This window comes from Hyla sarda, chromosome 13, assembly GCF_029499605.1.
Source record: "Hyla sarda isolate aHylSar1 chromosome 13, aHylSar1.hap1, whole genome shotgun sequence".
In the NCBI taxonomy this organism is placed as follows: Eukaryota; Metazoa; Chordata; class Amphibia; order Anura; family Hylidae; genus Hyla; species Hyla sarda.
Window position 1 is genome coordinate 34,583,209 of NC_079201.1, and position 27,942 is coordinate 34,611,150.

Genomic DNA, 27,942 nt, shown 5'->3' on the forward strand with positions numbered 1-27,942 from the left:
CGTACCCATCTATTTATAGGAATCATGTATTAACTGTGTTGTAGTGGAGTCCTAGCTTGAAGTACTTCCCATAAGTTACAGTGTGATTACAATAGTCATGTTAAGAGCCCTTTGATAAGGCACTGATGATTGTACATGCTCTTCTATAAATGAGAAGTTCAGAAGTCTTTACACTTCTTAAAGGGACACACCCAAAGTAAGAAATATAAAGGAAAGCTTTGTGTCTGTGTGTTTACATTATTATATAATATTTTCTGAAATAACAAACGCAGTAAATTATATAGGTTACATTGTCTCCAGTGCTGTGTGTGTGTCTGACAGCAGACTAGTTGATATTTTCATGTAGTTTTAGGAGTGATGCTACTGGCTCAAAATATTTAATAATGAATGAAAACGACACTTTCTAAGCAAAGAAGTTTAAATAAAAAACTGTTTAATAGTGAATTAAAAAAACAAACACAAACGTCTATACGTAGAGAGCTCTGTTAATTCAAAATGTATATCAGTTTAACTCACAATTTGTTCACTGAATTGAAAACTGAAGATCCCGGCTTCAGTGAAGGGAACAGAGTCTTTCTATTCATTTCCTCTTACCATGTTGCTGTAAATCTTCTAGATCTGCTGGCACAGCAATTCACATCCTATAAACTTTGTTTTGTGAATATTGAGCAGCTGTGAGTCGGGAAAGTCTATCACCATGGAATCCAGCTTCTGCCATCACTGTTTGGCCTTCTTGACAATAGTACCAACAGCAGAGATGACAGTCGTTTTTGAGCCACTTGCACTGGTGGTTACTGTGACAACAGAAGGCAATGTGGCAGTAGTGGTGAGAATAGTGGGCTGGGAAATGGTGGTCAAAGGTATTGCAGAGTCCCATTTGCTTTTCCTTTTCTGTGCATCTGCAGATAACATTACGTAATAAATGAGATGACCTTCATTTTTGCTTTAATCTCTTACATTTAATAGTATGATCAAGCACTGGGCTCTCACCTGCTGTAGCTGTAGTTGTGGTGCTGGTTGTCCCAGTTGGTGCGCTGGTGGTTGTACCTTTCTTCGTTCCAGTCACAAACTCAATCTGAAAGAAGTGGTTGGTAGTAATGTTCAATCACAGAGGTGGCACAAACCAAAAATCTAGCTGAGCTTACCAATACATTAGTACAGAGTTCTCTTTCACATAAATCAACAAGATATTGCAATAGATTATCCATAGTTTTACATAGAACGGTGGTCAATCCTCTTTGTAGCTTTTCTTTGTTCTGGATAATAGATGGACCCTAGAACTCTACATTTTCAGTTAGGGAATTCTAAAATTCCCTTAAGTTGTCTTAGCCAGATAAGTACGCCATAAACTATACACAGAGGCTATTCAGACAGACTCACCTTTGTTCGTTCTTTTTTTGCTTTTTCTAGTTTGTCCATTTCAATCTTCTGAGCTTTTGCTGCAATAAAAAAAAAAAAAAAGAACAATAAAGTAGCACAATGATCCATGGCAGGCATTTTTATTCAGAGGTGGTGCCAGCACTAGATGCTATTTCAGTGATTCTTTACACCCCAGGACCTAATAATACATCTTAAACGCCATGGGGGAGATTTATCAAAGGATTTAGACTGGTTTTTTTTCCTGTCTAAATTTGTCGCACAGAAAGTTGCAGTCTAAATATGCGTATATTTTGTGCATTGCTTCATCAGAATTTTTACAATCTTTTTGCGGTAAATGACTGGGCACCATAAAAAAAAAACACGCTGGTGTATGGCAACAGCTGCTGCTGCTACTGCAGTTAAGCACCAATATATCAAATTCCTGTATACATTTGTGAAAACTTTAAAACTCAAAACTTGAATTAAGAAAATGTTGGCCTAACACTACAGATTGTGACAAGTGCATAAGTGCATTAGCTGAATTCTGCATTTAGTGCATTAAATCTTATAATGTGACTGGCACCTGGAGGTGTTTTACTAATAGTAATGTGTTGTGTTAAGAGCGCAACACACACGTGCGTGCTATTCCACAACTTTTACAATCTACACTAGGGGCACGTTCTGTTTTTGTTGTTTTACAATTCATTATGATAACATACTGAGAACACATACCAAGAGCCTCGTAATAGGAATCTTCCGACCACCCATGAGGATCAAACATATCCTGTAAGACGGTAAAACTGAAGCTGTCAAAGTCAATGCATTGTATTACTAAACAAGACTAGAAGATACAAAAACCAACTGAACGCCCACAGCAGCCTGTTTCTATGTTTCCTCATTCTAACATAATTCACAAAAGGAATGGAAGAAACTTTGAGTAATATTGTTTTCACCTGCCTAGAGAGAATAAGTTATTTCATGGGAAGCAATGTTTCTAGGTGGATTACACATGTATCATTGATCAAACCAGTAAATGCACTGAAAATCCTACTCATGACCTGACGTTCAATCTTGGGAACAAAATGTCAACTACAGGGCTTTATGTGCAGAAATTGGATATTGCTCCAGGAGAGGAGTTGCTAAGATGTTTCTATATATTAATAAATACGACGACAAAAATGTCCTAAAACTGATTGTCAAACCTTTTAAGGGAGCGTTCACACGGCCGTCTGTCCCCGTTTTTTCCCGGTTTAGGTTCTGTTGTTGCTGCTTGTAAACGGATTACAAACAGTTGTAAAATAATCCCATTGATGTCAATGGGATTTTTTTTACAATCCTTTCACATCCTTTTGCACCCGTCTGGGCTCATTTCCGTTTTTTTTTTTTTTTATGGGTGAAAAGACGCTGCATGCTGTATTTTGTCTCCCGTCAAAAAAAACGGAAGAAAAAAATGGATACAGTAAATTTAACATTGACGTTTACGGAAAACGGATAAGCCTTTAATGTCATCCGTTTGCATCTGTTTTTTTTGTTTATTAACTGAACAATAAAGGATCCAAACAGATAACATCCGTTTGCATCAGTTATTGTCCGTTTTTTTAAAGCCCGTTTTTATTTTTTGATGGGAGAAGAACGGGACGGGTCTAGACGGCCGTGTGAACGCAGCCTTAGTCAAGTTGTCTCACTGCTTTGTTAAACAGCCCTGGATAATTTGGCCCAAAGGCCACACATCAATCGGGCTCCGTCACTCACCTTAGGGTAATTGGTGCCGAGTTCATCAATGGAACAGAACTGGATGAGTTTTTCATAAATACTAGAAAATAATAAGGATTGTCCACCATAAGTAAAGGTAACAGGGAGAACCCCATAGTTTGCCTGTTCCAGAAGTATATGGTAGGGTTACTAGCAATCAAATGTAATCTTTCCATGGTATGTATGCATTTGCTGCTGTACTCACCTAGGATTTCGGAATTCCTTTTTCTTCTGGATGATTTGATTCATGTCTGTCCCTTCTTTCAGCTTTCGTTCATATAATTTGTGAATTTTTTCCTAAAAAGAAATGGTCCTCGCATGTTCATATATACACCATACATATGTGTGTGTGTGAGTGTGTGTGTATATTATATATATATATATATATATATACACACACACACATACAAACCACATGTACCTTATAACCCCTCATCAGAAAAACATTTAATCAATGTTCTTCTCTGCTGGTATATCATCTGCCTATGACATATGTAAAAAATACAATTGAACCAGACTTCTACATGTCAAGCTCAAATTCAGCAAAACTCTGCTACCAGTGACAACATCTTCGAATAACCAAGCCTCAGGTAAGTCAGGGACAGTTTAAAAAAAATAAAAATAAAAATTGGATACCCCAGGCTTCTCTTTTTACAAAGGAGAAATACTACGTAGACTTCTTGGTTCTTTGGAGGAACAGTCAATTTCTAAAATCCTCCTATAAAAATACACACACGCCCTTTATGACAAAACATAATATTGATTATTATTTATACTAATTGCTGATACAGTACCAACATAGTTTAGAGCGCTGTACAGAGATTTCGTTCCCAATGGGAATGGCAAACTAGAATAGGTATAATACATATACAATCTAAATATATAATCGCTATAGTACACACATAACCACTTATCTCAGCTTCATATTTCATCAACCTATCACTATATTTTTGGAATGAGGGTGAAAACTCCATATGATGTTGTCCTTGATCAGATTCAATATGACTAAGTATGTACTATAAAGTACCATCTTCTGCTTTCACCACAGGCCAGCCCTCCATTGTACTATGACATGCAATAAAGCAGAGAGGTAGGATTAGTAAGCAATGTACTATAATCAGTGAAGTCATTGATTCGGACTGTAATCCTCTTGTTGACTGAAGATCAATCCCCTCCAAGTAATCAGCACTAGAGTTCTAGTTGTCTATAAGGATCAAGAGTTTGGTGTTTGAATGAAGGCAAAAAACTACCTAAGACAGTGACTAAACTAATCCAACAGTTATATAGCAAACAACTAGTAGTTGTAGAAACAGCTGTAGACAACAAGGGGACACCAATGGGGTGGTTGTGGGCCGGTGTTATTACTTTTGTATAGACACATTTTATATATAATCTAGAAAGTATCCAATGCAAATGGAGATCTATGCACATGTAATCTAACACACTTCTAGCTAGAGACCAATGTTCATATTTACACAGAATTCTAGGTAAGATAAATGCAAAGGCCACTTCAATGGGTGGTATATTCCGAGTCTGTCTTTTTTGTACAATGTGCACCAGACATAACTTGTATGGATGGTATAGAAGGCATGCTAAAGCCTGCACAGCTCTGAAGGGATTTGACAGATGAGCCACCTCTGTCCTGGGTAGCCTTTCACACCTATATTCTGCATTCCTCACAGACATACGTGGCCTACAGACCAATATTATATTCACAGTGTGAAGGATACAGAGTGAATGTGGAAATATTTATAGTGTAGGGGGTCTACAGCTGTCCCTATACATTACCTGCAGATTATTAGAACAGCGGCCGGGTGGTTCTGGAGGAATTCTGATGTCATCTGGAGACATGTTTCGTACCCTCTCTGAGAAGGAAGCTGAACGTCCCAAAAACAAAAAAAATTGAATGTCAAAGAGTGACATGAATGCACACAAATTCTTTTATAGTGTGATAGGGATACAAAGGAGTTAACAGATGCTGGGTCATAAACATGACATTTTAGTGCTGCCAAATCGCTGGATTAATTCTGCTGTTGTGATGTGGGGGAGGGCAGGCAGACACGCCACCACTTATTCTTGCTGCCTCTGGCTGCTCTGATGGCTTCTGCACCCACCACCCCCTTTTCCAATACAAGGGAACAATTGACCTCTGTGTGGCACATAACTTCTAGAAAGTTATTCATCAGGTGTTACAACCCGACAATGCAATCTGCTCTACAATGACCGGAATCGTGGCATTATTAAAAGGTTTGGGGGGGCTTATAAAATTAACTCACTCAGCGCCAACACATCTGTAGCTGAAAGGATTAAAGCCCTATCTGGCAGCTGCGTAAAAGGCCTGGCACTGTGGCCAATTAGAAAAGTTAATGAGGCAGGTTGTGTCAAGATCAAGGAGGAGACCCTCCCGCAGACACACAAAAGAACAGTGTCTGAGACAAGGAGAGGGCACCAAAACATAAGCAAAAGGCCAGGGAAAAGCCTTGAATTGTTGGCCACCCAAAAGGGCATAGGGTGTGCAGCAGCACTGGCCTGGTCAGATAGCCTGCCAGTGACAGAACAAAGGCACACACTCTTCCTGTAAAAGCCAAGCAGTCAGCACTGGAAAACAAAAAGCTAAGCAGTCACAGCGTAATGTTCAGCAGCGAACAAGTGGTAAGGGATGATCAATATGAGCAAGAAGGGCACAGGTCATCTCACCGGCTGGCATTTCAGAAATTCTTATTTATAAACAGTTCTTCATTGACTCTTGAGAAGCCTGGCGTCCATGTCATTTTGGAGCAATAACAATGCCTACATATTAAACATTCCCCTATAGAACACTAAAATATCAAATGTTCATACATACGCACTACGCGTACAATAACTGTGCCCTGTGGCTTGTACATTCCTTAGAATCTGCTGGGTGTGGCGGGGTCAGAACACACCCGAGCACGGTCATATCCGTGAGGTAGGAAGCCTCTAGTGTGTCATCTTATGGTGTAGTCTAGAACTCGGCTAGGATCAGACAAGAACATATGAACCCGGCCAAACAGAAGATCTGTATTTGCTTGCGGTCTGTTTGTCTAGTGTTACACAACTACTGTTAAAGGAATATTCTACTCTAGTGAAGAGAGATCTTACAGTCTCACCTCATGCCTCAGTTCAGGGGTTTAAAGGGGTACTCCACTGGCCAGCCTTTGGAACATTTAGTTCAGAACGCTGGCCAGTGGAGTACCCCTTTAATGCTGGTTTATGGGTTCTTCTAAAGCTGGACAGATAGTAGTCCACAAAGTCAAGACACTTACCCACCAACTCCTGGGGATCTTTTTTCTCCAACTCCGACTGTTCCTGGAAGAGAAGAATGTCTGTATTAAAGATGGTAATGAGGTCTGGGTTACTAACAAAAACTGTAAAGCTGACAGCATCCACCAATAATCCATCTACTCTACATGCACAAGGTCACATGATGTGGCTGCTGCAGAGAATTGTAACAATGCCCACGTGTGGTGGCCAATGGCTGTCGCATCGTGTGGCCTCACTCTAAGGGTACGTCTGGCAGGAATTTTCTCGCTGAATTTCCTCGTGGATCCCCACCATTCAAATCTGTGTTTATTTCACATGGAATTTGCAGCTGACGCAAAGCGTCAGAAACCGAAGTCCTATTGGACAACAGAGCTTTACAAATGCACCTATTGCCAGTCCCAATGCCATTTCTAAAGTTTAAAAGGGTACTCCGGTGGAAATGTTTTTTTTTTCATATTTACTGGTTCCAGAAAGTTAAAGGGGTATTCCGGGCAAAAACATCTTATCCCCTATCGAAAGGATAGGGGATAAGATGTCTGATTGTGGGGGGCCCGCCGCTGGGACCCCCCGCGATCTACCTGCAGCAGCCCGCATTCTATGTGGGGGCTGCGTTTGAAGCTTCATAAACCGCTGGGCTTCAGAGACTGGGACGCCCCCTCCATTCATGTCTATGGGAGGGGGTGTTGTGGCCGTTACGCCCCCTCCCATAGAAATGAATGGAGGGGGCGTGGCGTGACGTCACGCCCTTGTCTTAGAAGCCCGGTGGTTTCCGAAACTTCAGATGTAGCTATGCATAGAATACGGGCTGCTGCAGGGAGATCGCGGGGGGTCCCAGCGGCAGGCCCCCCGCAATCACACATGTTATCCCCTATCCTTTTGATAGGGGATAAGATGTTTTTGCCCGGAATACCCCTTTAAACAGATTTGTAAATCACTTCTATTTAAAAATCTTAATTCTTCCAGTACTTATGATCTGTTGTATGTTCCAGTGAAGTGGAGTTGTTATTTTTTGTCTCACCACAGTGCTCTCTGCTGCCACTTCTGTCTGTGTCAGGAACTGTCCAGACCAGGATCAAATCCCCATAGCAAACCTATCCTGCTCCAGACAGTTCCTGACATGGACAGAGGTGTCAGCAGAGAGCACTGTGCTCAGACAGACAATAACTACACAACTTCCTCTGCAACATACAGCAGCTAATAAGTCCTGGAAGGGTTAAGATTTTTTTTTTTAATAGAAGTAATTTACAAATCTGTTTAAGTTTCTGGCACCAGTTGATTTAAAAAAAAAAAAAAGTTTTTCACGGGAGTACCCCTTTAAAGGGTAGCTCCCACCATCATGTTTTTTTTTCTGTCCCTGCCTATTGCCCTTCTATCCCTAACACCCTCCCTGCCTTTATTATTATTTTTTTACTATTTTTAAAATGGCATTTAGTCTGCCTGGCAGTGTGCTCACTACCAGGCAGACTTCCCCAGCAGGCACCACGTCACTGATGCCTGCTGGGGCCGACACTTCCGCCCTTAGTTCTCCTAACAGGGTGCCTCCAGCTGTTTCACCACTACAACTCCCAGCATACCCTGACATCTATTGGCTGTCCGGGCATGCTGGGAGTTGTAGTGGTAAAACAACTGGAGGCACCCAGGACAGGAGCTTCATGGGGGAAGGAGTGAGCCAGGAGCCGATGCGGGAGGGACGGGTGCGGGGGAGCCTCTTCCTGCCGCTCGGTGAGTAACACCCAAACACCCCTCCGTGCCCCCCGTACCTTGCAGCAGCACCCCCCCCCCGTACCTTGCAGCAGCACCCCTCGTACCTTGCAGGAGCAGCACCCCCGCACCTTGCAGCAGGGCCGTCGGCGAGTGCGGGAAGCCGATGTGCAGCCCTGGCTGTTACTGCGCCTGCGCAAAATTTCGACTGATGCCCTGCCGGAATCGGTCGTAATTTTGCAGTGACATCACTCCGCACTGCATTCGGCCACCGAATTTCAAATTGCTTTTAAAATGTTTTAAAAGCATTTTTTTTAAATAAAAGTATATTAGAGATATGTTGTAGTACTTAAGTACTACAACATATCAAAAAAAAAATATTTCATGACAGTGCCCATTTAATGACTGGATTCTAACAAAAACAGGGGTCCTGTATACCACTGCATATCTTTAAGAGGTTACTTCATTAATAGAGAAAACAGAGCTAAATTCTTCCAAAAACAGAACCACATCTTCCTCAGGTTGTGTGTGGTATTACAACTTGGCTTCACTTACTTAAATAAAACTGAGCTGCAGTTCCACAAAAAGCCTGAGGAAAGATGTGGTGCTGTTTTATATGAAACTAGCTGTTTATCGAATCCAGGACAATAGTCTATATAGTCTATATAGTACCTAAATAGAAAAAATATTACATCACTAAGACAGCCTGTGCTTGTGAAACGAATCCAGCCTTATTCATATAACTAGGGCCCAACTGGATTCCAACAGATGGTTTTATATTACAGCAGTGTTTACCAATCAGGGTGCCTCCAGCTGTTGCAAAACTACAACTTCCAGCATGACTGGACAGCCTTTGGCTGTCCAGGCATGCTGGGAGTTGTAGTTTTGCAACAGCTGGAAGCACCCTGGTTGGGAAACCCTGTATTACAGGTTACAGACTAAGAGCAGAGAAGGTTACTGCTTGCAATAATGTTCACTTATGTCAACAAGGCTTCAACTGATCGCCCAGGAAAGAAGATGGAACCCCACAGTCATGCTAAGACTGTGTTCATTTGTGTGCACATTTAAGGCATAGGTTTCATACTCAAAGAGGGTGAAAATGTACAGCTGAATGGATGCCAAAAATGGGTGTTGTATACCATACAGAAGAATAGATTTCCTATTGAACTACATAACATTTTTGCTATATACAAAAGCGTGGTCTACTAAGCTTTTGTATACAGCAAAATGTATCCTTATATAGGGCGATACCATGTACAGGATCCTGGGCCAGCTCATATGACATTCGGTGCTTGATCATTAACATGTGGTAAAGAAGCTGCATATATGAAGACCCCGATGGATTTCTAGAATGGTGAGGATTAGGGATGTCCCGATACCGATACTAATATTGATATCGGGGACGATACTGGCCATTTGAAGCGTTCTGGGTCCCGATCTTCACTACCGGTTCTCCTGTCTGCATCATGGAGATCGATGGAGGAGCATGTGACGTGTATGTCACATGCTCCTCCATAGATCGCCATGATGCGACGGGAGAGGACGGAGCAGCAGCAGCAGCCGACAGAGGACAGCTGCAGGTGAGCCGTCTACAAGGGTGAGGGCTGCGGTCTACAGGGGGCCCTACTAATGTCTAAAAGGGGCCCTGCTAAAGTCTAAAGGGGGCCCTGCTAAAGTCTAAAGGGGGGAGGGCCCTGCTAATGTCTAAAGGGGGAGGGGTGCTGCTAATGTCTAAAGGGGGGGCCCTGCTAATGTCTAAAGGGGGGGCCCTGCTAATGTCTAAAGGGGGGGCCCTGCTAATGTCTAAAGGGGGGGCCCTGCTAATGTCTAAAGGGGGGGCCCTGCTAATGTCTGTAAGGGGATACTCCCTACTATTACAGACAATCTTACAGCAGAGTCACCTGCACTAACTTGAATTTATAAGTAGATAGTGCAGGTGACCCGGTTTCTATGCAATGCCAATGCAAATTCCTTGTTCTGCCCAATGGAGAAGAGAGAAATCTTGGTTCATACTACAGCAGCCGCCTCCATTGTACACAACAAGGAACCCACATATTATACGGTAATACAGCGCCAGAAACGGCGTCACCCTACTGTCAGATTCCCTTTAAAATAAAAGTACTCGTACTTGGTATGGGCAAGTACTTGAATTAAAGTATCGGTACTCGTAATCGGTCTTAAAAAATGGTATCGGGACATCCCTAGTGAGGATCTATTAATTATACCTTTGGGGGATGGGCATTTTTATTATGTTCTGTAGCTGCATAAATGACAGACAAAAGTGCAGGTTCTAAACAGGATAAAAAACCCTGAGTTAAAATAAATGTAAATTTTACATAAAACTGCTGAAAGTGTTCTGTCTATAGCCACTCAATGATCCCAGTGTATTCCTGTAATTTTACACACACACACACATTTTATATTTAATTTATATATATATATATATATATATATATATATATATATATATATATATATATATACACACACCTTTATATTTATATATAACTACTATTTTTTTCTCATAACTTCAGCACACAATATCCTGAGTCCTCTTCGTCGCTGTATTTCCAGCATGTCAATGTGGACAAGTAAAATAAGAAGAAGGGGGGAGCTAGAGATGTGAGATTCCTCCTTAGACACTGCGCCCATTCAGAGAACACAATGTATTTCAGTGTTGCCTGGTAACCCGGCTGCAGGGAGGAGGATCACAGCGCCATGGAGTGGACAAGGAAGGATGAGGCATAGGAATGTGCCAACTGATCTACCGCTCTGTGGCATTTCCCAGCATTTTGACATCAATCTCATGAATGTGAAAAGGGTCAGTAGAAAAGAAAAAGGTTGGTACTACAGAAGGTTGATCCAGAGATTTTTTCTGATGCCATATTTGGAGTCGGGAAGGAATTTTTACCTCTAGTAGGAGTTTTTTTTTTTTGCCTTCCTCTGGATCAACTCAACTCAATTATTAGGGGGACAGACAGGGCAATCTGTCACAAAGACCGGGATCGCCGAACAGTGTGTTGTCTGCCTGGCGCACGAGTTCGGCACATCGCGGATTGGGTTGACAGGTTGCTGGGCGGGGCTGGAGAGGACCCAGCAGTCATGGTACATATTGGCACCAATGACAAAGTAAGAGGTAGGTGGAGTGTCCTTAAAAATGATTTCAGGGACTTAGGCCGCAAGCTTAAGGCAAGGACCTCCAAGGTAGTATTTTCTGAAATACTACCAGTACCACGAGCCGCACCAGAGAGGCAGCGGGAGATCAGGGAGGTAAACAAGTGGCTCAGAAGCTGGTGTACGAAGGAAGGGTTTGGGTTCATGGAGAACTGGGCTGACTTCGCTGTCGGTTACCGGCTCTACCGTAGGGACGAGCTGCACCTCAATGGGGAGGGTGCAGCTTTGCTTGGGGAGAAGATGGCTAGAAGGGTGGAGGAGTGTTTAAACTAGGGACTTGGGGGGAGGGAACCTACAGCAAAGAGGGGGAAGATAGTGTAGATAGAGAGGTGGGAATTATAAATGTACCTGGGGGTGGAGCGGAGGGAGGGGTTAGAATAGTTAATAGGAATAGGCTTCATAGGAAAATAAAACTTACACCCTTGAATCCCATTAACCCCAATAACATAAAGGATGGAAATGTAAAGTGTATGTTCACAAATGCCAGAAGCCTAGCAAATAAAATGGGGGAGCTTGAGGCCTTGATACTGGAGGAACATATTGATATAGTTGGGGTCACTGAGACATGGCTGGACTCCTCGCATGACTGGGCTGTCAATCTGCAGGGGTTTACATTGTTTCGCAAGGATAGAATGAACAGGAAAGGTTGTGGAGTCAGTGTGAACGATGCCATAGTGTGTGATGATTCTGAGGAGGTGGAATCCCTGTGGGTAGAATTACAAAAGGAGGGAAATACTGAAAAAATAATATATGGGGTAATCTACAGACCCCCTAATATCACTGAAGAGATAGAAGGTCGGCTTCATAAACAAATAGAGAGGGCCGACCGGGCAGGTACAGTGGTAATAATGGGAGATTTTAACTATCCAGATATAGATTGGGGTCGGGGGCTGGCTAAAACTACAAAGGGGCATCAATTCCTAAATTTATTGCAGGATAATTTTATGGGCCAGTTTGTGGAGGACCCAACAAGAAGTGATGCCTTGTTGGATCTGATCATTTCCAACAACGCAGAGCTGGTTGGGAATGTAACTGTGCGGGAAAACCTTGGTAATAGCGACCACAATATAGTTACTTTTGACTTAAAATGTAGAAAACAAAGACAGGCGGGGAAGGCAAAAACATATAACTTTAAAAAGGCAAACTTCCCTGGGCTGAGGGCTGCACTACAGGACATAGACTGGGGGGAGGTGTTCTCAAATACTGATACAGAAGGTAAATGGGACATCTTTAAATCAACTGTAAATAACTATACAGCTAAATATATACCAAAGGGGAACAAATATAAACGATTAAAACTAAATCCTACATGGCTGACAAATGATGTTAAAAGAGCAATAAACAACAAAAAAATAGCCTTCAAAAAATACAAATCTGATGGGTCAGCGATAACATTTAAACAGTACAAAGAGCTTAATAAAATCTGTAAAAATGTAATAAAAACAGCAAAAATTCAAAATGAGAGACAGGTGGCCAAAGAAAGCAAAACTAATCCTAAATATTTTTTTAGATATATAAATGCAAAAAAACCAAGGACAGAGCATGTAGGACCCCTTAATAATGATAATGGGGAGGTTGTCACAGGCGATAAAGAGAAGGCGGAGCTACTGAATGGGTTCTTTAGTTCTGTATATACTATGGAAAAAGGAGCTGACATTGGTCAGGTCAGTGCTGGTAACACATCATGTAATGTACTGAACTGGCTTAATGTAGAGATGGTACAAGGTAAGTTAAGTAATATAAATGTAAGCAAATCTCCAGGACCAGATGGATTGCACCCAAGAGTTCTTAGAGAGGTAAGTTCAGTAATATCTGTACCCCTGTTCATGATATTTAGAGATTCTCTGGTGTCTGGTACTGTGCCAAGGGACTGGCACCTTCTTGTTTTGGTTGTCAGAACACTTTCCTCTTTTCACTTATCACATTTCTAACTGTTTTGGTTAGCCAAATTGGTTTTCTCCTATTCCAAACATGTTTATTCCCGTAGTGTAGTTTTATTGATTATATGATTATAATTCTATTTGGTTATTCCAATATCTTGCATGAAACGCTTAAATATTTGAATCCATAGATATTTCATGGACGAGTCAAACCCAATGACTACCAACATGGTACAGCACAAACAGAATGTGTGAGTGACACCTATTAGGCCTATATACACCTATCTTGTACTAAGGAAGGAAGGGAACAATGCCTATAAACTGCATTCCTGGAAATAATGCAACATGGGGAAGATAGGGAGAAACACAATTTGTGAGATCCCTATTTACAACAGATTTCCAGCATAATTTTTATTCACCAAAAGGAAGTGTTGGCCCTCAAGGGCATGCTCTTTAGAACAGAGATGAAGGGTGCCATCATATCTCACAAATGATAAGTGTGTTTTATGCATTTCTCTCTTTCCAGATAAATATTCTTTTAAGAGTGCCTGTCATTTCACGCAACTTTTTAGGATTTGCTGTCATGTGTATACATAAGGAGTAGAATAACTTTTGGGCCATTATATAACTGTATATGACATTTTCTTCATATTTCATCTCTAATTTTCAGTTGTCGTACAGATAGAAATTAAATTGGCACTGTCAGATCCAAAAACCTTTTATATGTTGTTACTCATGAAAGACCTTTTGTAATATGGTTGCTTAAAATGTTTTGAATTTCTGATAAAGAAAAGGGTTCTTAAAAATCCCACCACTAGGGGTCCCCATTCCTACTGGGACACTATCCAGTCCTGCAGCAGATGACTCATGGACAAGGCTGCATCAGCAGGTGCACCAATCACCTCCCACAACTACAAGGGAGGAACACACACCCTTTCCATGAGAGGATTTCTAACCCTATGAGCTAATGAAGAGAGGTATTTTTTTATATATATATGATAGAGGCATAAAAATTGAGATTTACATGGAGAAGATTAGGTACTGAGTAACCTATTCATTTTTTTTTTGTGGGATCTGACAGGTACACTTTAAACTCTATGTCTCTCATATATTAATTGCACACAAACAGAAAAGGGGATCCTTTCCCCATAAAAGCAACAACAATATGGGGGACATAATAGAGCAGTATAAGCTGTGAATCCAGCACTGGAGCAAGATCTTACACTGACTAAAAGCAGCTGGAGCCTCTTATGTTTTGCTCTGTCTCTCTCTAGCTACTCTTCCTCCATAGAGTGGAGCTGTACAAAGGTGTGAGATTTGGAAACAGGGCTCGGCTTCAAGCTGACCGTCAAACAAGCAAGGAAACGGATCGGACGGGGAGTGAGGAGGTGTTCCAGTTCTCAGCACTTTAAAGGGCTTGTGAACACCTCTTGGACACTTTGCACCTGAGTATAAAAGTATATTGCTACCTTATGGTAGCACAGTCAGATTTGTCTCCTTGCACAGCTATCTAACAGTGTCAGTAGTTTTGTACATTGCATATAACAGATCACCTTTAAAAGCTATGGAAAATATTGCATAGATTTTATTTTATTTTTTTGTTGTGAATGCAAAATGAAACTACTTTCTAAATAGTCTTCGCTATAAATCTGCCTACCATTTAGCTCCTACTCCTATTAGAGAAGGATAAGAAAGAGCCATCGGACAGACATTCTGCTCTCTCACTGTTACACAAAACAGCAGAGAGGAGGTTACAGAGCAGCTCAGATAATAGACAGGGGGAAAGAAACCCTGGAGGAAAAGGCACACAGGATGGAGAGTGTCCTAATGTTTAAAGTAATAATTAGCAACTTTAGAAACAATTTTGTCTAAAATAAATAACTGTTTTGTATCTACAGCTTCTAAGAAGACCAAATAAACCGTGTGTAGTCTGGAACTGCACTTCTCCCTCTTACTTCTTGCTTAGGCTGCTTTCACACTATAAAATTCATCCGTTTTAAAGATCCGTTTGATGTTCCGTTATGAAAACCCTGAAAATCGGCCATTAAACGTCCGTTACAAAATCCCATACGTCCATTAGAAAATCCCATTATAGTCTATGGGATTTTTACATTATCCGTTTTAATCCGTTATAGTCCTTTATTAATAACGGACGTTATTTTGTGACGGGAGAATGAAAGGAAGAAATAGTGCATGCACTATTTCTCCCGTTACTATCTTCCATCACAAAATAACGTCTGTTATTCATAACGGACTATAACGGATTAAAATGGATAATGTAAAAATCCCATAGACTATAATGGGATTTTGTAACGGACGTATGGGATTTTGTAACGGACGTTTAATGGCCGATTTTCAGGGTTTTCATAACGGAACATCAAACGGATCTTTAAAACGGATGAATTTTATAGTGTGAAAGCAGCCTAAGCCAACAAATGTACCTACCAAATTATGAAGTGTCTCTCCAAAAATAACTGATACAATTGGGTGGTTTACAATTAAGAAGGATAAATGAGGACAATGATTTAAGAAGGAAAACTTCCAATGCTTATACAGCTTATTATATTATTACTGACACACACTGCCTAGAGATAACATTTTGAAAGGTCTCCTTGTGACAGAATAACATACAGAAAAAAAAAAAAAAAACTACCAATATAAATTTATGGCTGTCTGGGGGAATAAGCCACTTTCCATTGTAAACAGGGCCGACTCAGACGGGGTCGTATTTGTATCCCTCCCGTGTAAGCCATGTGCCTGGGATAGTTCACATTCACACAGTCACCCCCCTTGGGATGGAGTGATCTACAACCTGCAGGCTTCCTGTCTATATCCTGTCTGTGAGGGCCAGCTGCCAACAGAATAGGGGCAAAGGCTGGTAGCAGAAAAGGTACATTCTAGCAGAGGAGGGGAGTGACATACGAATAATATCAGCTGAGACAGAATACCCATGAATACTGTCCTCCAGCCACACAAATATATATGTACATTACATCTCATTGACAGGTAAACAATAAAAGAATCATTTACCAATGGCCAGTGACCAACCACTTTAGATTAAGCAGATTATACATATAATTGTCAATAGCGTCCTATGAAAAGCAATGCAGAAGTTCAATTCTGAAGGTTCAGGCTATTTACTGAGTGATTTATATGGAATTTTAAAGTGAGCTCAGGGAGGACAGAAACCTCCCGTGGAGCAGAAGGGCTTTGCACACCTTTGCAACCATAACCATGATCCTGCTGTTCCATTTTATCTGTTCTATTCTTCTTGCCAACCTACAAAATGTATATCTCATTCAGGCGATAACGTTACGGTTTTGTAAACATCTTGAAGGAATTTATTAAGGGATTTAGACAGGCTTTTTAACAGTGAAGGTGAAGAAAACTACAACTCCCAGCATGCCCTGAGCTTTAATAAATGTGAGTAAGCCCCTACCCTCCAAAAAATAAAAAATTACTCTATTTTCCCATTTTACCCATAAAGAAAAAAAAAAAGTAAAAACAATGAAGTAAACAAACATATTTGTATCGTCATGTGCGGAAATGTCTGAACTATTAAAATGTTAATGATGCAGTGCAGTGAATGGCGTAAATGTTAAAAAAACTACCAAAGTCCAAAATTGTTGATTTTTTTTTTAAATGTCTATTTTTAACAAATTTACAATCAATTCAAAACATTTAACTGTACAATTAAGTATTAACAACCTATTCAAGCACCCCAACCCCCCCCCCCCCCCCCCCCCAAAAAAAAAAAAAAATTATATATATATATATTTATTTATTTTTTTTGGGGGGGGGGGGGGGTGTGTGTATATAATTTGGGGGGGTATATATATATATATAATTATAAATTATAATGACTTTTAACTCATGATAAACCCCACAAACCCCGTGTCTTATCACATTCTCTTTGATTCTTCTTTGACTCCCCTACTCTAAATCCTTCATATGACTTGATCCTCTCCACCAAATATAGCCACTGTCCTAAATTAGGCACAATCAAATATTTAGCAAGCGTCACAAGTTTTAACATAATATCTTTCAGTTTCCCAAACTCAGCCATATCTCCCAAAATGTCCGATCTGATGCCCAGATTAATAGTCTTATTACATTTTTCCCCCCAAGTATTCCTCTATATTCACCCAGAATCTCGTCACCTTCCTACAACTCCATAACAAATGTGTAAAATTTGCTTTATTCTCCAAACACTTAGGACATGATGAATCTATCCTGCAACCAATTAATTCCAAAAATCTAGGGGAATAATATAATCTATAGACAATCCTTAACTGTAAATACTGGAACTTTTTATTCGAAGAGCTTAGCGTAAAATGATTCAAGATTCTCTCCCAGGTAGAATCTTCTAGCTGACCTCTCTCTTTTTCCCCCACTTAGCTTTGATTTGATCCTGAAACATAATTGGAGTTTCATGAATGAAACCTTCATAAATATTCCCAAGGGACTTCCCTGTGCTCAGTGATTGTATGATATAAGTGAGAAGTTTGTGTGTTTCTATATGAAACTTATCTCTATACCTTTTGTTCCTATCCGCTTCCATTACTTGTAAGTAGAAACATTTCCTTTGGTTACATCACATCCCAAATTAACAGCAAAATAAGTGACCAAAACATCACATTATATATATATATATATATATATATATATATATATATATATATACACACACACAAAAGTGGTACCGCTGAAAACTACAGATCATGTTGCAGAAATGACCTTCATACAGCCCCTTTACAGTAAAATAAGAAAATTTATAGGTGTCAGCAAAGTATCAGCAATGCAATAAAGTAGAATGCAGCACTTAAAGGGGTATTCCAGGAATGTTTTTTATTTGACTTTGCTATAGGGGCTGTGAAGTTAGTGCAGTTCATAATATAATGTCTGTACCTGTGTGTGACGGTTTTCTCACAATCACAGTTCTTTTGTGATTTTCAATCCAATATTTATTTTTAACAACATACAAAATGACTGCAGTCTCAGATTTTTCCCAGCTTGCAATGCGGCCAAGACCGGACTCACTAGTCAGCTGAGGACAGGGAGCCTGTCTGCTTCAATGGGTGGAGGGATCGCTTGGTGGGAGAGAGATCATTCTGCAACTAATGCAACAGCTGTAGGCACCCTGATTGAAAACCACAGGTCTTTTGAATGGATGCAGCTCATTTATGTTTTAATGGGTGGGGTGGCTGATGTGTGGGAGGGAGGAAAATGGAATTAAGGGATTTGTACTCAAAAAGAGAAAAGTCAAACAGGAAATACCAGTTCACAAAAAGCTAACCACAGTGTTATGGTAATCTCACAACATTTAGCCCCAAGACAAGCACAGATCCTTCCTAAGCATGTCCATTACTGCCTGCCAGGTACGTACTAAAATCCCCTTAAGGTGAATAACCCCTTTACCACAGCCAATTTCTAAACTAAAAGGAAAATTGACTGTGCTGAGAGAATTTCACCTAGCAGTCTATTGCTCAGACAAACATATGTTCGGTGCCATTTCATAAATTTGATGCACGTCAGCACTTTCACAGCTAAAAATTATTGACTTTAAAACACGTCTACCACAATGATAAATCCCCAGCTTGTCTTAGCCTTACGATTATACAATTAAATCTAAACATTAACACTTGAAAAGCTAAGATCTGGTTGGTTTCACTGGGGATTGAACCTAGGACTTTCTGTAAGTAAAGCAGACGTGAAGTACACTATGAAAGCTTCACATGTTGGCTAAGGACAAAAAAAGTTGTGTGACAGGTGAGTATCCTTAGGGGAACATGTTCCACAACCTGTGGCTCTACAGTTGTTGCCAAACTACACTTCCCATCATGTCCTGTCAGTGCATTGTGAGAGTTTGGGAGGTTAGAAAACAATGATATAAGGGCACAGTGGCATAACTATTCAGTTCAGGGGACAGTGTGTGGCAATATTATATGTAAGGGGCACAGCATGTGGCAGTATTGTATTTAGGGGTGCAGATATTAGGAGCAAGTATAGAGGGTTAAGACCCAATGATCTCTGGACAACAAGGTCTGCATAGTTGGGACATAGCCGGAACACGTCTTCAAGGCAGTCTGGCTCGAAAAAAGAAAAAGGAAAAGTGAACGGCGGTTATCAGAAAAGACGTCACCTATCAGTCCCTGGAAGTGTTTAATTCTGCCTCTGACTGCATCTAGTGAGTGCTGTAGTCCTTGTCTGTAGTGAGATGATGGCTTTCTAGTTTTTAAAGTACATAACATAATATATCCTATTATAAAGAACCACATGGCCATTGGTTGACAGTTTTGTTTTTGTATGGTTTTTCTTTGTTTTTGTTTTCACTGCAATTATTTGGTAATGCTCTCTTTCGTACATGGTATCCTGCGTATTTCTCTAAGTCATGTGATACTGTGCTTCCGCTCTTTGCTGTTTACAGTTTGTTGTATTAAAAAAAAAAAAAGGAGTGGAGTCAAGAGCTGGGTCCTAGATTCAGTGAACTAAACTAGGTCTTACATTTACTGTACATCTAGGCCTTACATTTACTGTATCTACATCTGTATGAGGCAAATGTGGTTCTTCTAAGGCTGCAAGCACTCAGGAGGAAGGCAATGCCCAAGGTAATGAAGTTTAATACACAACAAGGATTGTGAGCCCAGTTTCCTGCCCTCCGCTCTGTTAGCATGCAGTGGCGGGGACACGCCTGTATGAGCAATGGCAGGTATTCAGTGCTGCAGGGAAGGAATGGTATGTAGAAGCATGCATATGCCTGCCAGGCAACTATACACTGCCAGCTATGGCTCACCTATCAACTCTTTCACTGCCAGCTGTCAAGGTGTGATGTTTACCATATTTTATTTTTTGCAGATGGAAGTTAAAAAATTAAGTATTGTGGTCATTTATATATACATACTAAATGTAAAGTAGCCTACCAAATCATTTCATCCACATATAACACATAACTTAAGCCATTTCTTTGGATAGTTGGTCCTGTGAAAGCTGGGTGATACCCAATAAGGCTAGCATTACAGATCGCACTGGACTGCTTGTAACTCAGCTTTCCTAGAGCGCCAAGTCAAGTCATGGGCTGATCATGTAGTTATGTGTATCTATTACTTAATATAACGGATGTTGCAGACTAGGAAAATCTGGAAATGCCATATTAGCTGTCACACAGCTTTGCCTTAAAGGGGTACTCCGGTGAAAACCTTTTTTCTTTTAAATCAACTGGTGCCAGAAAGTTAAACATATTTGTAAATTACTTCTATTAAAAATCTTTAATCTTAATCCTTCCAGTACTTATTAGCTGCTGAATGCTACAGAGGAAATTCCTTTCTTTTTGGAACACTGATGACATCACGAGCACAGTGCTCTCTGCTGACATCTCTGTCCATTTTAGCAACCGTGCATAGCAGATGTATGCTAAGGGCAGCATGGTGGCTTAGTCAAATCCCACTAAGGACAACAAAGAGTTATTATTATAATGACGTCAGCAAAGAGCACTGTGCTCGTGATGTCATCAGAGAGCATTTAAAAAAAAGAATTTCCTCTGTAGTATTCAGCAGCTAATAAGTACAGGAAGGATTAAGATTTTTTTAATAGAAGTAATTTACAAATCTGTTTAACTTTCTGGCACCAGTTGATTTAAAAGAAAAAAGGTTTTCACCGGAGTACCCCTTTAAGCCTAATATTTTCACATGTGGACAGCTCAGAGCTTTCACTATGCTAGTGTTGCCCAACCAGGGTGCCTTCAGCTGTTGCAAAACTACAACTCCCAGCTGTTGGCTGTCCAGGCATGCTGGAAGTTGTAGTTTTGCAACAGCTGAAGGCACCCTGGTTGGGAAACGCTGCACTATGCAGACAGCTCATATAGAATGCTGGCAAAATATTCTACCTTAAATATTCAGAGGTTTCAATCATCTACACATCAGTCATAGAAAAGCAGCCTATTCTCATATCACTGTGTTCTGTTATTTTATCGCTCCATTTCTTGTCCAGGCCCTTGTGCTTATCGGAAACAAGTCTGTGATATACCTGGAGTGCACTCCAAGTTCTAGGAAGCAAGTGCCTAGAGTCTAGGATCGTGGAATAAGTTCAGTTCCATGTAGCAGGTGTGAAGGTACAGGACGCAGGGTGTGGCGCGGAGTCTTGGGCTTCTCAAGCAATCGGAGCCTGTGGGTTAATCATTTCTTGGCTGAGTAATCATGGAGGCGAGCACGGCGGAAGGGCTGGGTTCTCACAAACCTACAGAATACAGCAAAAACTTTACAGCCAGGCGAGACGTCTCCATGCAGTTTACTAAATGTGTACAGTGAATGACTGATCGGAGCCATCTGACACATCTGTTAGTCACTACCAACCTTTAATGTATAATATTAAAGGGCTACTCCTTCCATCTTAAGATGTATGGCATTACTAGGCTATCCTAAAAACTCTCTTGGTCAATAGCTGTACAGACCCATAACATCGCTCCCTTTTAAAAGGGGTACTCTGCTGGAAAACATTTTATTTTTTTTTAAATCAACTGGTGCCAGAAAGTTAAGCAGATTTGTAAACTACTTCTATTAAAAAAAATGTAATCCTTCTAGTACTTATAAGCTTCTGTATGCACCACAGGAAGTTCTTTCCTTTTTGAATTTCCTTTCTGTCTGTCCACAGTGCTCTCTGCTGACACCTCTGACCATGTCAGGAATTGCCCAGAGTAGAAGAAAATCCCCATAGCAAACCTATGCATCTCTGGACAGTTCCTAACATGGACAGAGGTGTCAGCAGAGAGCGCTGTGGTCAGACAGAAAAGAAATTCAAAAAGAAAAGAACTTCCTGTGGAGCATACAGAAGTATAAGTACTAGAAGGATTAAGATTTTTTAATAGGAGTAATTTACAAATCTTTTTAACTTTGTCAACAGTTGATTTAAAAGACAAATGTTTTCCAGTAGAGTACCCCTTTAAAAATTGGCAGGGTCCAGATGATATGTCATCAATGGTGGGAAAACCTCCATGTACAATTGAGAATAAAGTTATAGTTTAAGCCCATGGGTTTCCATAGGTATATAAGGCAGTATACCACATACCTTGGACCCAAGACATATCTAAAAGGTATATGCAGATGAGTTTTTTCCAATAAGCTCAAGGACAGCATGCCTACTGGAAAATCTATAGATGATTATGGACAAAGAAGACAAAGGAAACAAGTTTATCTGGGTATTGCATACAAATAGTATGTATATAAATCACTATTTTCCACACAATATATTTGAAGTGTAACCGTCATTTAAAGGGTACCTCTCATCAAATAAACTTTTGATATATTTTAGATTAATGAATGTTGAATAACTTTCCAATTGCATGTTAATGAAAAATATGCTTCTTTCTATTGTATTTTTCCCGATCAGTCCTGTCAGCAAGCATTTCTGACTCATGCTGGAGTCCTAAACACTCAGAGCTGCCAGCCTGCTTTGTTCACAGCTAAACAGGCTGTGAACAAAGCAGGCTGGCAGCTCTGAGTGTTCTCCTTTGTGAACAAAGCAGACTGGCAGCTCGTAGTGTTTAGGACTCCAGCATGAGTCTGAAATGCTTGCTGCCAGGACTGGTAGGGAGACCCCTAGTGGTCATTTCTTCAAAGTGGAAAATTAAATAGAAAGAAGCATATTTTTTAATAACATGCAATTGTAAAGTTATTCTGCATACATTATAATATATCAAAAGTTTTTTTGATGAGAGGTACCCTTTAAAAAGAAAACTTTTGAAATGTCAGAGACTAAGTTTTAATTGGTCAGGAGAACGAGAGAAGGATGACATCTAATGGGGAGTGAAGCACGCTACTGTGCTCGTTCTCCTGATTAGTGGATGTCTCCTTACGGGGACCCTGACCGATCAATACTGCTGACATGTCTCTGTGGCAGCGCAAAAGTTTATTTTAAATGACAGGAACACTTAAAAAAAAAAATAAAATATTCTGCCAGTAACGGTGGCACCTAAACCAGTTCTTATTTACAGCAAGAGTTTCCTGAAACATTCTCCTTTATGGAACCCAAAGTCTCCGTTTTGCTTAATGAACTTCCCTATGTATTTTCAGGTCTTCAGCCATTTGAATGAGAGGGTGCAGCAAGGCTCTCAGGAGTGGGAGAGGTTGGGTTAGCTATCAATATAAATGTAGGTAGAAAATAGAAGAAAATGATGCTCCCCTAGCAAGGTGACCATGGTATTACACCATAATCCAGGCTCAGACTTCTTGCTGTGACAGTTTCATACAGTATTTGATACAGTTTTTGTATTATAGGTAGGTCCGAGAATTGTATTCACAATATTGAAGGCTGTTACAAAGCTTCTAAGATTAGCTGAGCTATAAGAATTGCTTAGGTGGAAAACACTTTTGTACATTAGAAAAATCTTCAGAAATCTTTCTGCCGACGTCGAAGAATCAGGCGGTGCTTGAAAAACTGGAGCAGATGCCAGATGAACTGTTATAAATGTAGCTACAATTCAGGATCTCTACAAGATAATACAATGAATTTACACATTTTTAATGCAGATTCATATGGCCGTGAAATTGTAGTTAACAATGGAGGAAGCAAATAAGGTGGGTAAAGTTTAAGATCTGACCCTTTCCTGTAATGGGCTGTTATGTAGGCAAAATGTTACTACCGTATTTTATACAGCCTTCTGATCTTACAGTAAGTATTTTTTTTTTTTTTTTATAATACACTTCCTAGTAGAGAATCTCAGGGGAGGAAAGGTCTATGACACCAGCCTGCAACATCAGCTCCATTAATAAAAGGAAATCAAAGTTTTGATCCCTCCCTTTGGCAGGAAAGCTTCAGGAGTCCGTCTCCTATATGAAAGGAAAACTGTGGCCAAGAAACTCTGTAATAATAGTCCCTTCCTGGCAACAAAACAGCTATGTTTTTATTTAATCTCTGAAATACATACATTTGTAGTCCGACCTCGTACCCCCATGATCATCACAATTCTGACGATTGACAGGGAACACGCAGATCTTACAATGTCAACTCTCTTATGATCAATTCCCATCAGCTTTGTGGCCATGGTATCCAATCCAGATTAGAGGTTTCCCCGTCCAATCAGCTCTGGGCTCCCCCACACACAGTATGACAATAAACTGCACAAAGACTCTGCAAAAACTGTTTACAGTGGTCCCTCAAGTTACAATATTAATTGGTTCCAGGACGCCCATTGTATGTTGAAACCATTGTATGTTGAGACCAGAACACTATGGAAACCTGGTAATTGGTTCTAAAGGCACCAAAATGTCATCCAAAAATAGGAAAAAGTGAAAATTAAAGAAAAATAGTAGTAACTAATACAGATAAAGCAAGTTCTTACATATAAAAGTAAAAAAAGATCTGCTGGGAGCTGTAAATCACTGTCTATGTCAGTGTTTCCCAAGCAGGGTGCCTCCAGCTGTTGCAAAACTACAACTCCCAGCATGCCAAAGGCTGTCCGGGCATGCTGGGAGTTGTAGTTTTGCAACAGCTGGAGGCTCCCTGCTTGGGAAACACTGGTCTATGTTGAGAACAAGATATTCTTCGGGGTCCTGTACAGTACACAATGTCCTAAAAAAGTAAAGTGGAGCCGTCCTCACCTGGGGTCCAAAGGAGCAGGTAACCCTGGTACAGGTAAAGTGTACAGAACATGTAATACCTTCCTGTACTGTAGGGGGTGCTACCAGACATCAGTCAGTGCATACGCTTCAGTAATACAGGGGTTTTTACCAGTAAATTGCCCATTCTGATTGGTCAGTTCTTTCAGCCATTGACACGTTTCACAGATCTGAACTGTCTGTACATTGTATGTTGAGTCTGGTTTCAACTTACAATGGTCCAGAAAAGACCATTGTATATTGAAACTATTGTATGTTGAGGCCATTGTAAGTTGAGGGATCACTGTGCTTACCTGATCTGTAACAGTAATCTCCTTCTGTAACTAATGCGAGTGACAACACCAGATTTCCATAAGGCCTCCTTTACATATAGCAGTTGTCTGGCGTGTTTTCCTCCGGCGTGCACTGGAGGGAAACTAATAGCAGAACTGATCCCATTATTTGAATGGGACAGTTCACAACCATCCGGCATCTTATCCAGCAGCCGTCAACTGAACCTATTCATGCAACATCTCAGATTGGACTCGCAGGACCGACACCCGAAAGGGGAACGCATCTTGCTGCGTTCCCCTGTCCGCCGTTCAGAAAAATAGGACGCCAGATGCTACACAACTGATGCATGTTGTCATCAGTTGTTGCATCGAGATTTAGGCTGGGATTGCATATGCACAATGTAATCCTAGCCTAACCGCATTAATATCTGGTGTCAACTTAAAGGGGTACTCTACTGGAAATAATGTTTTTTAAATCAACTGGTGTCAGAAAGTTAAACTGATTTGTAAGTTACTTCTATTTAAAAATCTTAACCCTTCCAGTACTTATCAGCTGCTGTATACTACAGAGGAAGATCTTTTCTTTTTGAATTTCCTTTCTGTCTGACCACAGTGTTCTCTGCTGACACCTCTGTCGATTTTAGGAACTGTCCAGAGCAGGATAGGTTTGCGATGGGGATTTGCTCCTGCTCTGGACAGTTCCTGACATGAACATAGGTGTCAGCAGAGAGCACTGTGCTCAGACAAAGGAAATTCAAAAAGAAAAGAACTTCCTGTATATATAGCAGCAGCTGATAAGTACTGGAAGGATAACATTTTTTAAATAGAAGTAATTTACAAATCTGTTTAAAGGGGTATTCCAGGCAAAACCTTTTTTTATATATATCAACTGGCTCTGGAAAGTTAAACAGATTTGTAAATTACTTCTATTGAAAAATCTTAATCCTTCCAATAGTTATTAGCTTCTGAAGTTTTCTGTCTAACTGCTCAATGATGATGTCACGTCCCGGGAGCTGTGCATGATGGGAGAATATCCCCATAGGAACTGCACAGCTCCTGGGACGCGAGTCATCAGAGAGCAGTTAGACAGAAAACAACAACTCAACTTCAGAAGCTAATAACTATTGGAAGGATTAAGATTTTTTTTTTAGAAAGTTTAGGCCTGGAATACCCCTTTAACTTTCTGGCACAAGTTGATAAAAAATAAAAATAAATAAAAAAAATAAATAAAAAGGTTTCCAGTGGAGTACCCCTTTAAGGCCATATTGCTGTTAGGAAGAGGCCATACACCTGCACAATTCTCAATCTACAGATGTACATGCAGCATGGTGCACTTCTGTAGACTGTGGATGCCACTTGGAAAAAAGGTTGTAGGAGACTTAAAGGGGTTCTCCACTGCCCTGCCTTCCGGAGCTCCACTCGCAGCGTGCGGAAGTTTATTACTCCGAACGCTGTGTGCGGGCTTCCGTGTTAGAGGCCACCCCCTCGTGACGTCACGCCCGCCCCCTCAATGAAAGTCTATGGGAAGGGGGTGTGACAGCGGTTGCGCCCCCTTCCCATAGACTTTTGTTGAGGGGGCGGGCGTGACATCACAAGGGGGCGGCCTCGAACACGGAAGCCCGCACACAGCGTTCGGAGTAATAAACTTCCGGACGCTGCAAGCGGAGCTCCGGAAGGCAGGGCAGTGGAGAACCCCTTTAATCGAAAAATGCGGCAATTACAAGAATTCTGATGAGTTTATAGTTGTGGGAATGCAGCGAGTTCAACTAAAAGAGAATCTATAGTCATTATTAGAATTACTTTAATGGTTTACTCACACATATTGCTGAGATTTCAGGCACGAAAATGTATCAAACCTTATATCCTTATATATTAAACTTATATCCTGCCTCGAGGTCGATAAAAATCTAAAAAATAATAAGGATCGTAAAGGAAACACATTCACATGGTCTGGATTTGCACTGAACTACAGAAATGTAAAGAAACAGCAGCGGATTGGCAGCTTATTGTAATTCAACTAAAGGTAGGTTCACATCTTTACCCCACACATACCAAAACAAGACCAATTTGTTCAAAGTTTTATACATTTTTTGTGGTATACATATATTGTGGTATCAGTTTGCCTAAGTTTTAAACATATACTTTTTTCGTTAATACGTTAAACTATAACAACCAAAAAAAATAAAAAAATTTAAAAAATGTATAATCACACCATAGGTCACTAATAGAATTTGGAGAAGAAAAAAAAACCCATACTACATCATATGATTTTTTGGGTGGTACAGAAAAGTAGTGCATGCAGAACTTTTTGATTCCCAAAAAAAAAAAAAAAAAAATTATACACAAACATACATAGTGAAAGTCCACTAAAGGGGTATTCTGCACACAGACATCTTTGGATAGGGGATAAGATGTCTGATCACAGAGGTCCCGCCGCTGGGATCCCCCGCAATCTCTGTGCAGCACCCGTGCAGAAAGCTGTTTAGAAAGCTGGGTTTGGGCTGCTGGAAAAGTGACATCACACCACGCTCTATGGGCAGAACACTCCTATAAATGTATCTCTCCACATGGTATAGATATAAACGAGTCCAAACCTAACCAATGCTGTGAATTTTTAAATCCATGGTATGTCCATTACTCTGTGCTGCCTTTTTTCCAAAGAATGTGATTTGGGGCATAAAGTACCCCATTCAGCAGATTCCCTCAGGGCTTAGGGTAGGTTCACATCTATGCTACAAAAAACAGATACAAGAGCACTCCATAGTGTAACCATCCGTTAAATCTTATGCCCAAACAATTATTGGAAGCGCTTACCCGCTTGGTTGTGCAACCAACAGGCACAACACTAATCAAGGCATAAAACAATGTGGTCCAGGGGCAGGCGATCCCTTTGTCCTCAAAATGCAATAGCAA

General features: G+C 40.6%; 1 protein-coding gene across 2 annotated transcripts in view; it reads right to left on the bottom strand.

The window, feature by feature from the left end:
- Nucleotides 1-412: 412 nt before the first annotated feature.
- The window catches only part of SAP30BP (SAP30 binding protein), a 49,786-nt gene continuing 22,256 nt past the window's right edge, over nt 413-27,942 (bottom strand). For both annotated transcript variants that reach the window (XM_056550104.1, XM_056550103.1), the window contains 8 exons: nt 6,396-6,438; nt 4,900-4,988; nt 3,317-3,408; nt 3,112-3,172; nt 2,092-2,143; nt 1,381-1,439; nt 991-1,075; nt 413-899 (listed from right to left, as the gene is read on the bottom strand). In XM_056550104.1, the coding sequence (XP_056406079.1) occupies nt 718-899; nt 991-1,075; nt 1,381-1,439; nt 2,092-2,143; nt 3,112-3,172; nt 3,317-3,408; nt 4,900-4,988; nt 6,396-6,438 (663 nt within the window). In that variant the 3' untranslated portion in view covers nt 413-717. The remainder of the gene's footprint in view (nt 900-990; nt 1,076-1,380; nt 1,440-2,091; nt 2,144-3,111; nt 3,173-3,316; nt 3,409-4,899; nt 4,989-6,395; nt 6,439-27,942) is intronic.